General features: G+C 37.3%; 1 protein-coding gene across 1 annotated transcript in view; it reads left to right on the forward strand.

Moving 5' to 3' along the window:
* The window catches only part of LOC150103475 (uncharacterized), a 384,849-nt gene that overhangs the window by 137,546 nt on the left and 233,139 nt on the right, over positions 1-14,164 (forward strand). Inside the window, exon 6 of the mRNA XM_090397834.1 lies at positions 7,644-7,769. Coding sequence (XP_090253960.1) covers positions 7,644-7,769 — 126 coding nt within the window. The remainder of the gene's footprint in view (positions 1-7,643; positions 7,770-14,164) is intronic.

A 14,164-nucleotide genomic window follows, 5' to 3' on the forward strand; every position in this document is an offset into this window, starting at 1 on the left:
AGATCCCAATTTGCCTACCCTTTCCCTCAGTAATACACAAATCATCAGACAAGATCAGATCTCTTTGTTTAGACTAATGTTTACTCCCAGTCTTTCTTGGCATAAATACATCACATCAATGGCCTCCTCAGCATCCAAGAAACTTAGTATTCCCTTTCATTTAAGAGCTTATTCTTTTGGTTGGCTGAACATCAGGAAGGAGTGATGACAAGAGGCCATCCCTGGAAGTTACGAAAGGAAATCGTGAGCAAGAGGGTGAGGAGTGGTTTTTTTGCATGGAGGGTGGTCGAACCATGGAATGCATTGCCTGATGCATTCCACGGTGAGTCTTTTGACTCCATGGAGGTCTGGATAATAATAATAATATATACAAATCCCAAATCTGTCCATGTTTAGAATACTGCTCATATGTTTGGGGTGGTGCATCTAAGAGTTCCCTTGATGCCATCCAGAGGTGTGCAGTTAGGCTCATAGATGATCCCTCTCTCAGACTCACTTCAACCCCAATCTCACAGGTGCAGTGTTTCAGTACTGTGTCTATTCTACAGATATTTCCATGTGGATTGGCAGCCATCATTCCTCCATTGTTTGTTTCACCTGTTAATTGTGCAACTGCAAACACACCGAACCTGCTTCTATTCATCCTCTTTTATTCCGTCCACTTTGTTCTCTGGAACAGCCTTCCTCAAGAAGTATTCCCAAATAACTACAACCCTCTGCAATTGCAACTCTTCTAACAACAACTACAACTCTTCAAAAAACATCAATAAACTTCTGTCTCAGTCGATATCTACACCCCAGACATGTCACCGATGTGCCTATAGTTCCCTCGACCTCCTGCGTATGGAATCAATATATATATATAAACAAAAACAAAAAAACAAGATGCTATCTTCATGCTTCATCGTCCTTCCAAAAGCTAGGTATCATCCATACCCTCTAGAATCATGCATGTTTGAGTTTGCAAAATGAAGATTAACTTAAGACAAAACTTCAGGTCCTCTCTCATTTATTTGTTTTTAATGGTTATTCCAAGGAAATATTTTATTATTATTATTATTTTTAAAATTTTTTATTATTATTATTATTATTTTTTAAATTTTTTATTATTATTATTATTATTTCTTGCCTCAAATCTATAGCAGACAAGCTATAGATTTGAGGCAAGAAAGAAGGAATGTGTTGGTAATATTGATCGTAAAAGAAAGATCTGTCCTTGACCCACTATACTTCAACTGTTAACTAGAAATAGCCTGGATATACCCACCATGCCATAATTTGAAGAAAACTTTTATTCCAGACTCCTAAAGGAATCCATTACAGTTATCCATTCACATGGATCTCTCAACTGAAACCAGTGACTTGTATTAAATGACATCTGGAAATCTATCATTAAATCGTTATAAAAATCAAGTGGATATTAAATTTGACCAGAGAGCTTATGGGAATACACTCACAGGCATTCATGAGTTGTCCTAGCTAGACCATATAGGAGACAATGTCGCTATGCCCAAGCATCCATATATTCACCTCCTATTGGTCAATTTTTGTAAGGTTTCACTGGCCTGACAGCTGTTTCAAAATTGTTGGTTTTTGTCAGAGATCTTAAGAGAGCAAAAAATCTCTTTCAATACTAAGGAACTTGAAATGTCGGAGAGCTTTATTTTTCGTAATGAACTCTCGGTTGGTGCGTAAAATACACAAAAAAAATACACCTGACATTTCAAGTTCCTTAGTATTGAAAGAAAGTTTTTGCTCTCTTAAGGTTTTTACCTGGTCTCTAACAAAAACGAACCAGTTTGAAACAGCTGTCAGGCCAGTGAAACCTTATAAAAATTAACCAATAGGAGGTGGATATATGGATGCTTGGGCATAGCGATCATGTCTCCTATAAGGTCCAGCTAGGGCAACTCATAAATGCGGGCATATTCCTGTAAGCTCTCTGGTCAAATTTCATATGAAACTTTTACAAGTTTTGGATTTTTTAAAAATCCATTTGCCCCTGCCAGAGACTCAGGAACCAGTCGAAAATAGGCTTAGGAAAAGTTCCTCCAGTCGGTAACTAGACTCGAACCTAAGTCTAACTTCGAGTGACCAAGCACAGAAGACGCAAGCACTACTTCCACCGAACTATACAGGCCTAGAGAGAATGAAATCAGAGTAGAATTAATGGTAAGCAATCAAGAGATATGTAGATATCAATAAGGTAGTAGGACTTGATGATGTATTGCCATGCGTCTTAAGGGAATGTTCCAAGGAGTTTGTATTAGCTTTTATCACCTACCTGTTTAAAAGTCTTGCAGCATCACATGTCCCAAAGGAGTGGAAGGAAGGCAAAATCGTTCCCCTTCACAAAGGTGGTAATAAGGCTAAGGCAACATATAGGCTGATCTCTATATCTGGAGTTGTAGTCAAGGGATACAAAATTGGGTTGATGACAGTGGTATTCTTTGTGCTTGTCAGTTTGGGTTTGTTTGAGGGGGTCGTATTTTACAAGCTTATGTACTATGACCACGTGACGAATGTATTGGAAGAAGGGAGATGCATATATACAGTGGTATGAGTATATTAAATTTTGTAATTGCTTTTGATAGATTGTCACACCACAAGTTGGTCACTAAACTGAAGCAGACAGGATTGGATGATAGACTAGTGGGTTAGATAGGGAATAGCCATCAGATAAGTATCAGCAAGTTGTGTATGGGGCAGGGGAGGAGCACTGTTTTGAAAGAGAAAAGTCACTGGCAGTGTGCTGCAAGGGACAATTTGGGACTATTGTTATTTAATTTGTATATTAATGATATTGGGATAGGTTTAATTGGTATACAACTGTTTGAAGATGATGCAAAACTGAGGAGAGTGAAGAGGAATCAAACAGATGTTGTGGCTTTACAGGAGGAGTTGAATAGATTGTATGAGTGAGCAACAGCATGGAACTGTCAGTGTTGCCAAGTATAAGGTTCTGAAATTTGGTAGGCTGCAAAAACAACAGGATGCAAATTATACACTTGTTGAGGAAATTTTGAAGAAAGTTGAAGAGATAAAAGACGTTTGAGTTGTGGTGGACAAGGATCTGAAGTTTAGAGGTCATGTTGCACAGGTTGTGAAGACATCCCATCAGATTATGGCAATGATGCAGAGGACCTTAACTTGTAGAAATAAAGAGGTTCTGATTCCCTTGTATAAAGGCTTCATCAGGCCTTGCATGGATTACTGTGTACACATTTGGTCCCCTGGTTTTAATGGTGATGAGGATATGGTTCTAACTGGGCTTTGGGATGTGAGATATGAGGACGGAATGAGGGAATGCAGTTTGCATAGCCTTTGAATAGGAGAACAAGAGGGGATATAATTGAGACATTTAAGTTGGTAAAGGGACCTTGAATAGATTACCAGGTTAATGTGAAACAAATTTTTTGTGGATTGAGAGAGGGGGTAGAGTGTGGCGACATACCTGGAAGTTGTATAAGGACTATGAAAGCAGAGGCATAAGGAGTAGGTTCTTTGCATGGAAGGTGGTTGGTCAGTGGAATGCGTTGCCTGACATTGTGGTGAATATAGATACATTGAGTTTAAAGGATGATTTGCTTTGCTTTGTGTATAACATTGTGTGCCTCCTGCAATGAGTCTTTTGCCTCCATGGGCTGATGTTAAGAATAATGGTAATAATAAATTCTTATTGTCAACACTGACTTTATCTGGCAATGAGTAATACATGGCTAAACTTCTTATTGTTGATACTGAGCGAGAAGGTAGTGCTCATCCCTAAAGTTCAGCTTTGCCATTGCAGACTTGCACAATATGGGATTAGTGCCACAAATTCAGATTTAACAATAGTTACACCTCAAACCTAATGCATCTTTTCCAAGTGTAAGCTGAGTTAATGATGATGCTAAAATTTTTAATTAACACAAACACACACACACACACATATATATAGAGAGATTGAGATGGAGGGGGGGGGTAGGAGACCAGCATATAGAAATCTGCCAAAGGGAGGATAGGCTACTTTTATCATGGTAGCTGCAATGTTAACTACTGATATTGGTATTAAAAAAAAAAATGTTTCCCTGAAATTTCTAGTAGTATCAAATAATAATCTAATGAAAACTATGAAAGCATTCTATCACAGAGTTTCCTTGATATTGGAAAAATAAGTTGCTTCAGTAATTCTTCATAATATACATAGAGAACATAAAAAAATATTAGTTCAGTAGGCAATCTTGTAGAAGTTTGGAATTACTGACTCTTCTATATCTGATAAGTATTTAACAGTGAGTTTGGAGCTTAATTCTTCTCAGCTTCACTGCAAGTCATTTGTCCTTATAAGGACTGGCTTAAAGGGGCGAAGCAAGAATGCTTTTCAGCTTCCCAGTTATCTGTAGAGGACAGTGTAGGGATAAAGTGTTATTGAGCTATTAAAGCTCTGATCATGGCAAGAGGGTAACAGCAATAGCCGAACCTCAGTTAGAACTTCATTGGCTACAGCATTGCCATCCATTACCCTCCAAGGGTATCCTACTCTTTTCTTCAAGTCATTTGGTATCTGACTGAATGGTGCCATTCACATCGTAGAAGATAGTGTAAATGTGTGACTACCTTCTGGACACAAACACATGTTTCCTGTGCTGTGAAGATCCGAGAATACTGTCAGTATTAGTAAGCTTTTTTTATTTCACATAGTCAGTCTCCTGTCAGACTGACTATGTGAAATGAGCCTACTGTGGTATCGACATTGAAAATGTCGATACCACATAAAATCTTCAGCATCTTAAAGATAAGATGCTGAAGATTTTAAAGCTAAATTGTTATTAACAGTTGATTGTGATCATTTGCAAAACTATGAAGGAGTTAATACAAAAAGAATAGTACACAATGTAATTTTCTGTTAAAATTTATGAAAGAAATATATAAATTAATTTTTTTTCGTAATTTATATTTTGTACAACTCATGAAAATTAATGTATTTCTGAATCCTCCTCCTCTGCCTAACATGCACTGGGCTATCATGAATAACAGCTTTCCAGTCCAATCTGTCTGTATCCAAGTTATTTAAATTTCTGTTAGAGTTCAGACCACTTATATCCTTGAAGTTTTTTTTTAATCCATTTTCTTCTTAGTTTTCCCAGTGGTATATTCTACTCTTCTATTTTGAAGAATTTGAGAAAATCTTTCAGCAGGTATTCTGTTGACATTATTATTATTATTTGACACCTCCAGGGAGTCCAAAGACTCATCTATACTCCTTCTCCACCACTCAATCCACCAACTAACCACAACTACACCAACGACATCTACCACCGACCACTACCACTAGTATTTCCACAAACAATCACAAACATTCATGCCCACGGCAGGATTCGAACCCGTAGCCTTTTTGCTGGAGAGCAGATATGCTAACCACTCGGCCAGCCAGGTCGGCATGTTCAGACATGTTCATACAACTTACTACACTGGTGAAACTTAAGGATGAACATTATTTCTGAAGATTACAACTGCAAATTCTGATAAATCAGTTTGTGACAATTTGCAGTAGAATTTTGAGTAGAAAGCAGGTACACATTCAAAGTTTCAAATCACGTGCAAAGGGATCACGTGGTAGCACTCAACAGGACAAAAGACAAACGACTGCGCTAAGCTGTGTTAGAAGCTCTTTTCATAAAGGAATAAAGTTGCAAACTTGAACGGCTTGTAATGTCTCAAAGACATCATCTAGACAATGTTGCTCAGGAAAGAAATTATTGGGAAAGCTTGAAGAAGGGTTTCAAACCAATGGAATGTGTTCTAGACATATGCTAAGAGGATAATCTCGCTTTACCACGGAACACGAAGACAGATTTTTGGTTATAACAACAAGATGTAATGGCATCAAGGAGGGTCAGCTTGCAGGCGGCTTCATTCAAGCACAGGTACGCAGATATCTTGACAAGCTGTGGCAACACATCTGCACCAAACAGGTCTATATGCCTGAAGGTCTGTAGTCTGCATTCCATTTATTCACAGCTCATTATTATTATTACTCATGCCACCTCCAAGGAGTCCAAAGACTCATCGTAGAGAACATTTTCAGTGGTATTGTATCCATAAAAATTGGACAAGACACCAATGGGCTGATGTACTTTTTACAAATGAGAGTCATTTTAGTCTTTCTTCTGATTCTAGATATCATTTGATTTGGCATGAAAGTGGTAATGCTACCATTGTGAGAATCTCAAAAGGGATAGATATGGCAGTGCTGGAGTCATGGTGTAAAGAGACATTATGCTTAATGAATGCACTGAGCTCTAAGTACTAGGAAAAAGGGATGATGACTGGTGAATGATATTGCAACAAAGTTCTTCAACATCATGTTTGATTGTTCTGTGGTGCTGTAGGCGAAGAATTCATTTTTATTGATGGTCACACCACATTGTACATGAGCAGTGGAGATACTTCTGGAGACTGAGTATATTAATTGAATTGAATGGCCAGCATGCTCCCCAGATCTAAATCCCATAGAACACGTTTGGGATATGATAGAGAGATGCATTATTGCTCAAAATTCCCCTCCAGAAAACAAACAAGGCCTTATCCTTGTTCTGAAGAAGGAGTGGGTCAGTTTGCCTCAAGAACTCCTGAATCACTTGGTGCTAAGCATGGTATGACATTGTGAGAGCTGCATCATAGATCAGGGTGGACATTTTCTATACTGAAATGTCTTTTTGCATAGTTTTCTGTGAGCACTGTACATTAATTCCTTAACTGTATCCTTAGGAACTTTGTAACTTTTGCCGAAAATGTATTGCAATTTAATTTGTATGAAATTTATAACACCATTTTTGTGTGACATGATTTATTAGTATGCGGACAATAAATTTATATCCACATTCAGCTGTAATCATGAAAATTTTTTCATATACAGGTAAAAATGCAGTCGTCCTTAGCTTTTACACACCAGTGTATTTTTCTGTTAATCTTTCTATTTTTGGAATATAGTAATATAATTCTTCGCTGACCTTCCAATTGGTTTCCATTTCAGTTTGTGCTGTTTTATGTATTTTCCTCAGAACTTGTTTTCAAATCCTGTCAATCTTCCTTCTGTTTAATAATCCAAGTACATTATAAAGAACTGTGGGGAGTATCATTGAGCTGTATACTTTGATTTTAAGTTTTTTTTACAGATATGTGTATTTTTCTCTATCTTACATTTATTCTGTGTTTGATAATTTCTTCATAATTAAACCTGACTTGATTATTGTGTCTAAATAATTAAGTTTTGAATTGTTCAAGTTTATTTTCTTGCACTTCTAAGTTAAGTTCTCTAGCTCCTGTTGCCATTGTTTTGGTTTTACAAAAATTTATCTGCGTTGCATACTCCTTGCATTTTTTTATGTAGATTTTAAATCATGAACTTTTAAGTTTTCCTTATTCTGCATATTTTATGCGATGTGTTTCTGAATAGTATATGTATATTAATTTATTATTTTATGATAATATGTATGATTTTAAAATAACCAAACATATATAATTTTATATGGTTGGTTATTTTAACTCCATTATAACCAAGCTAAAATAACCAAGCATATAAAATTGCTTGGTTATCCTAATATACAATATACCCAAGTTAAAAATTTATTCCCATATATATATATATTATTTTTCAGGAAGGTGTTGATTATGTAATTGCATTAACTCACATGAGAACACCAAATGATTGTCGGCTTGCAGAGAATGTGGATGAAATTGATCTTATTCTTGGTGGACATGACCATGTATATGAAATTAAGAAGGTATTTTTAATATTAATACATAATTAATAATAGTTTTTAGAGACTGTTTTTCATGCCAGTTTGTTTTGATTAGATTTCTGTGCTAGCAGGCTATGTTTTCAGGACAGCATGCCAAATCACTGGGTTAATTAATGCTTAAAAAAATCAAAGGATAAAGAATGATAGATAAAAGTTGATTGAATAAATTTTATTTCATTTTATCTGTGGGATGGGAGGAAGTTGGATTCTTGATAAGAGCAGATGAAATTCTTTCATTTTTCATACTGTCATAGGTTTTGAAAAGAGCAGAAAGAGGTAGAAAAAAAATTTATTATATGTTGGATTTGTGTTATTTGGAGGGGATTCTGTTTGGAAAGTTGTCATATAAAAGAACATGGGGTCCTTTTGAGTGTATTGCATTTGTTTTATATTCATGCTATAGTTGATATTGGAAACTTGTCCATAGTAGAGCTGAAATTATTGATGTGTTCTGCCCCCCCACTCACTTTTTTTACTTTCAAATCTCTGCCTTGATTAAAAGTCTTCTGTATAAATCAAATATAGTTTCTTGATAATCTCTTTGTTGTTGGCATAAGCTGTGTGAGTCTATATATTGATCCCATACATGAGAGAGAGAACTTACAAGCACATTAGTGCTGTTTGTAGGATACAGATGAGGATTGAAGTACAACTACTTATATTTAAGTTGCTGCAGTAGCAATGTGTCAGAAACGAGTGAATGCCAGTATATGAGTAGCATGATGAAGGATGAGAACGATGAATATTGTGTAAAAGTGAATGTAGTAGATTTAGAGGATGGTGACCATTGGTTGGATGAATGTAGAGTGAGAGTAGGTTGCTTGGAGAGAGAGAGAGAGAGAGAGGGGAGGTGGAATGTATGGTGTTATGTCATGGCTTTTCTTATTTTTATATTATCTTTATCTTTTATCTTAATTTATGTACTTATCAGTTGTTATTTTATGCTACTTATTATCAGTTATTTCGTTTGCCGACAAATTTATATTATTTTATGACTGCGCCAGCCGGCAACTGAATTCTGATATACTATTCTAGGATACTAAGAAAAAGAATGCAGGGATCAAGAAGTTTGCAGTCGTGGTCCCGTTTCTTATGTTACTAATGGATTTCCCTCTAATACACGGTTCGTGATTTTCCAAGCGGTAATTCAATCCACAGAAACATGACAAACTCATTTGGTTTACACATAAGAAATACATTTATTTTGACACAAACATGGAAATACATTTTAGTTAAACCTTCAATTCTAAAAGAGTCTGAGTTCCCTCCCTTTCCTTAAATTAACACATCAAAAAAAGTTCCACACTATAATTTCTTATACTGACAAAATCTTACACTTCCTTATATTTCTATTCTCAGACTCTGTTAATTTATGCTAAATTACCCATTTCTATCATTCATATAAAATACATATATATACAGGCCAATTCTGCAATTCCTGCATAGATTTCATGAGATAACATTCCTTCTTATATTCAGACTTTATCTCCCCCCCCCCCCAGAATTTTAGCTAGCATTCAAATTAAACTTTAACATAATGACATTAATTTCCTTCTCCCGACACAAACAGTCCGAAGCCTCGGTTTCCTATTCGGCTCAAGCCTAAGATGCCTTTTATTCCTTAGATGTAGACAAAATGTCCAAATGCAGACAGTTCTTTAGACACTGCACAGAAATTGGCTGTTTTCTCAAAGTTCAGTTTCTCCTTCCTCCACGGTCACTCTAACTTAATACAAAAGGTTTCTGCTTACCGTTCTTGCTTTACCTGGTGGATTTAGGACCTTCTTATCTAGATTCTCAGATCTTCTCACAGTATTTTCTTTAATGGCGTCTCCGCTATTCTTTTGTTCTACTCGAAGAGGAGCACTCTTTCACTGACTTATACACTGGCATAAATTCACCAGCGGCCCTTTCTTCTGGAACTCTAGTTGCATTATAGCTGCAGCTTTGATCCACGTGGCACGTATAGCAAGGGGAAATTCTTGCTACACATGGCGGCAAGCTTTCCACAGCTACTTAGCTCTCCGCTCAGGAAACCAGGAACCGATGAAAAAACAGAAGAGAAGAGGCAATTCAAATCCCCGCCAAAAAACCTATATACTACAAAACAGCACCCTCACTCGATGGTGTCGTCATGCATACGCAGGCTGCCGATTGGTCACCGGGGCTGCGAACTGTCTTTGACATGGCCCAAAACTTGTATCACTTTATACACATCTTTTTAGCAATTATACATGATTTTCTATCTTAATTAATTCATAAACATTCCCTGTTCAGTTTATGGGCTTCCTTAACATTACTTAAAATTTACAAAACTGAATATATACATTTCCTAGATCATTAATAGGCACATTTTCCATCTGGAGGCATAAGTATGTCCTTATCCATCCCTTCTGAGGTTACCTTATGTTGGGTCAGAAAAAGGATGACTCATCAAAAGTGAATCAGCACTTTTTCCAACACAACAATGGAGAATGATTTCAGATGCATGAAAAGAATATTAGGGCATCTTTGGGGGGAGGGATTGAGACAGAATTGTGGGAATGATAGAAAGAGAGAGTAGGAGTGCCGGGGGGGATGAGAGAGATTGAGGGGGGATTCAAGATAGTGTAGGAGCTGTGGATGGAGAGATGACAGGAAGTCAGGTATGTGGGGATGTAAGGAGAGAGAGAGAGAGAAACAGACAGACAGTGAGGACTGCAAGTGAACAAGAAATGAATGGAGCAGTGCAAGGTGTGATGATATATGCAGATTCAGTTATTCATGGAGTGCAAAATAGAATGCTGGAGGAGTTCTTGCCTGGAGGAATGAACAATAGAGAGATCATGACTAGCAATTAAGCAATGTGAAAGAGTGATTTTTTATTTATTTATTTTTATTTGATTTTTTATGGCATAAAGACATCAAGAGTGATACTGCATCATTACACAGGTCGCAGCAGTACATATGGTAATTGATTAGTAGGACAATTACAAACATCTATGCCCTTGCCGGGATTCAAACCCGTAGCTTCTTGGCTGTAGAGCAGATATGCCAACCACTCGGCCATCCAGGCTGGTGTGAAAGAGTGAATGAGATGGTTGTGATAGTAGGTACAAATGACCTGAGAGGTAGTTTGAATCAGGAAGTGAGAGATTTGAGGTTTATGAGAAGAGCATCAGTAATAAATGGCATGATAACAAGATTGTGTCAAAAGAGAGAGAGGATTGGATTATGTAGATGCTTGAAGTTCATTTGAGGATATAAGAACTGTATACAAGGGATGGATGGACTGCATTTAAATGAGGAAGGACATAGGCATCTGATGACAGTGTTGTTTTCAGAGCAAATGAGAGTATAAGTGCAGGAAAACTAAAGTTCTCAGGGTGGATAGAAGCAGGGGGTGGCCTCTTGTGAGGTTAGACCCTGTGAGATGGGAGAACGTGTAGTGTAATGCAGAGTCCAGTAGAGTCTGTAGGGAATAATAATAAATATAGGCATACTGACAATTCATTAACACCTCTTCATACAAATGTCAAGGGTATCAGAAATAATGGAGATTAATTAGTGGCATGGATAGCCTCAGCTGGTCCAAAGATTATTGGGATCAGTGAAACAGTTGAAAGAAGATGACATACTGACAGGAAATAATTTTGAATAGAAATAGAAGGTATAGTGTATTTCGGCAAGATAGGAAGGACAAATGCAGTGGTGGAGTATTGCTTATGATGAGTGGTCAGCTGTGTCCTCTCAGAGCAGAGGATTTGGAGGGAAATGGTACAATTGAGAGTATATGATGTGAGGGCAGAGTGGGAAGAACAGGATATTTAGTGGGATGTTCTGTAGGCCAGAGAATTCAGAATTTGAGGAGCAGGAAATGTTTAGACAGTTGAGTGTGGAAAGTGCAAAACAAGTGATCATTATGGGAGATTTCAACTACAGCAGTATAAATTGGGAAGAGGACACAGCATGTAGTAGTAAGGAAATGGAATTTCTGAATTTTTAAGGGACAACTGTCTCAGGCATCATATAGTATAAGAAACAAGAGGCTAAAGTTTTGGATTTAGTCCTAGCATCAAAGGATCTGATTGTATCATAATGTCATCCCTGCCCCAGTTGGAGAGAGTAACCATGTGGTCTTGACTTGGGGGGGGGGGGGTATGAGTAGACATGCAGAAGTGCTGAGAAGAAATACATTTATGTCAAATTTTAGGGCAGGTTATTGTAATAATCTTAGAAATTAACTTGGGGCAGTTCTGTGGTTGAAAGAATTGGAAACTAGTGAATAAATATTTATTAGCAGCAATTGCAAGTTGTATATCTCAAGTAAAAAAAGGACACAGGAAGATGGAATAAAAGAGAAAGAGGAGAAGCAAGTTCTATGTTTTCACAGTTTATACTGAAAATGGATGTTGGGTAGCTGCTGCTTTTGTTTTATCAGGCCCAACAAAAAGTGGAAGAGTAATGGTTACCATTTCACTGAAGTGATAGTGGAGGTACCTATAGAACAAATCACAAGTTGTATACTTCAAGTGAAAAAGAGAATAAGATTTGATGTAAAGTGGATGACTAATGACAAACAGGAACTATAGTTGTAAAGGAGGTTATGGAAAAAGTATCAGGAGTGGGGTGGAGAGCAGTTGCACAAGGAATGTAAGACTCAAACTTGGAAAGTGACTAGCATGGTTATGAAGGCAAAACTTGAAATTAGCCCTGAGATATCCAAGGAAAATCTGAAGGAATTTTGTCATTCTGTAGTCAGTAGAAGGGGGATTGATTGATTGTGGAAGAGTAGAGTGACTGATGCAGAAGACATAGTGATCATTAAACAACTCCACTTTTTTTGGAGTATTTTACCCTGAAAAAAAAAATGAAAGTTTTATTACTGGAGGGATGTTGGGGATTCACGGTTTGGAAGTGCGAGAGGAGAGCATGTTACGAATACTAAGTTTTCTGGATGTCAATAAAGCATTGGCACTGGATGGGATTTCACTATGTATTCTAAGAGAATGTGCTAAGGAACTAACAACTCTGTTGACTTTGCTTTTCACTGAGAGTCTGGCTGTGGGAAAGGTGACCAAGGAGTAGAAGAAGAAGGATAATGGTAAAATGGACATGTCAAACTATAGGCCAGTTTGTATTTCTTTGTAGTTGTTAAGATTTTGGAGAAATTAGTGAGAGATTGAGATTGTGTACGGTATTGGGCAAATGAGAGTATTGTTATCTGCAAGGGTCAGCATGGATTTGTAAATTAGTTTTTAAGGCGATTAGCCTTATAATAAAGTAATGAGAGCAGTTGATGAGGGAAAGGTATATAGTGCCTTTTTTTGGAATTTACAAAGTCGATTGACAGGGTGCCATATCATAAGCTGATAATTAAGTTACAGAATATGGGTTTGAATATCAGGTTAGCTAGTGAATTGGATTGGTGATTGGCTGTCTGATAGATTATCATAAAGTTGTGTATGAGGGAGCAGTATTGGGAATCCATATTGTTTAACCTTTATACCAATGAAATTGTCGTTGGATTGCAGAGAGACATTCAGTTGTTTGCAGATGATATGACTCTGGGAAAGGATATTAGTAATAGTGCCTGTGGATTTGAACAAGCTGGAGAGCTGGGCAAATGAATGGATTCCAGTGTAATGCAACTAAATGTAATGTCTCAAAGTTTGGGTTCCATCAATGGGAAGCTGCATACTGTGGAGGAACAAGGGACCTTGGGGTGGTGACTGAGAGAAACTTGAAGTTTAGGGAACATATCCCAAAGATGGTGAAGGTAACCCAGAGGATTGCTGCAATACGGAGGACACTGAATAGAAGAGATAGAAGAGTTGTGGTTCCTTTGTATAAAGCCCTGATTAGACCACACATGGCTTATTGCTCAGATTTGGTCACTGGGATTTGAAGGGGATAAATTAACCTTGGAGAGAGGTTGCATCATCATCATCAAATTCCTGCCATGTACCCTCAAGGGATGTACAGGATATGACAGTACTACATGAAAAATTTACATCATTACTAACTTCCTATCTACAATTTTCCTCCAAATCAGTCTGTTACTTGTCAAGACTCCAACATTATCAGATCTTATATTTCTATCGTCTAAGGCACTTTGTACTGTATCAATCCACCTATATCTTGGTCTTCCTCTGGGTCGTTTTCCTGCCAACCTGGCAGAGAACACTTGTTTTGCTAATCTTTCCTCTCCCATTCTATTTAAGTGACCATACCACCTGAGATTAGCTCTGCTAACGCATTCCTGGATGCTGACAATGTCAAGTTCTTTCCTAATATCCTTATTTTTAATATGATATTGCCATTGATGCCATCTGTTCATGCCTCTAATCTTTCTCAGGACTCTCATATCTGCGGTCTCTAGTCTTTGGTCAAGTGTT

This window comes from Typopeltis vanoorti, chromosome 9, assembly GCF_054136105.1.
Source record: "Typopeltis vanoorti isolate ZY-2024b chromosome 9, IOZ_Tvanoo_1.0, whole genome shotgun sequence".
Taxonomy (NCBI): Eukaryota; Metazoa; Arthropoda; class Arachnida; order Uropygi; family Thelyphonidae; genus Typopeltis; species Typopeltis vanoorti.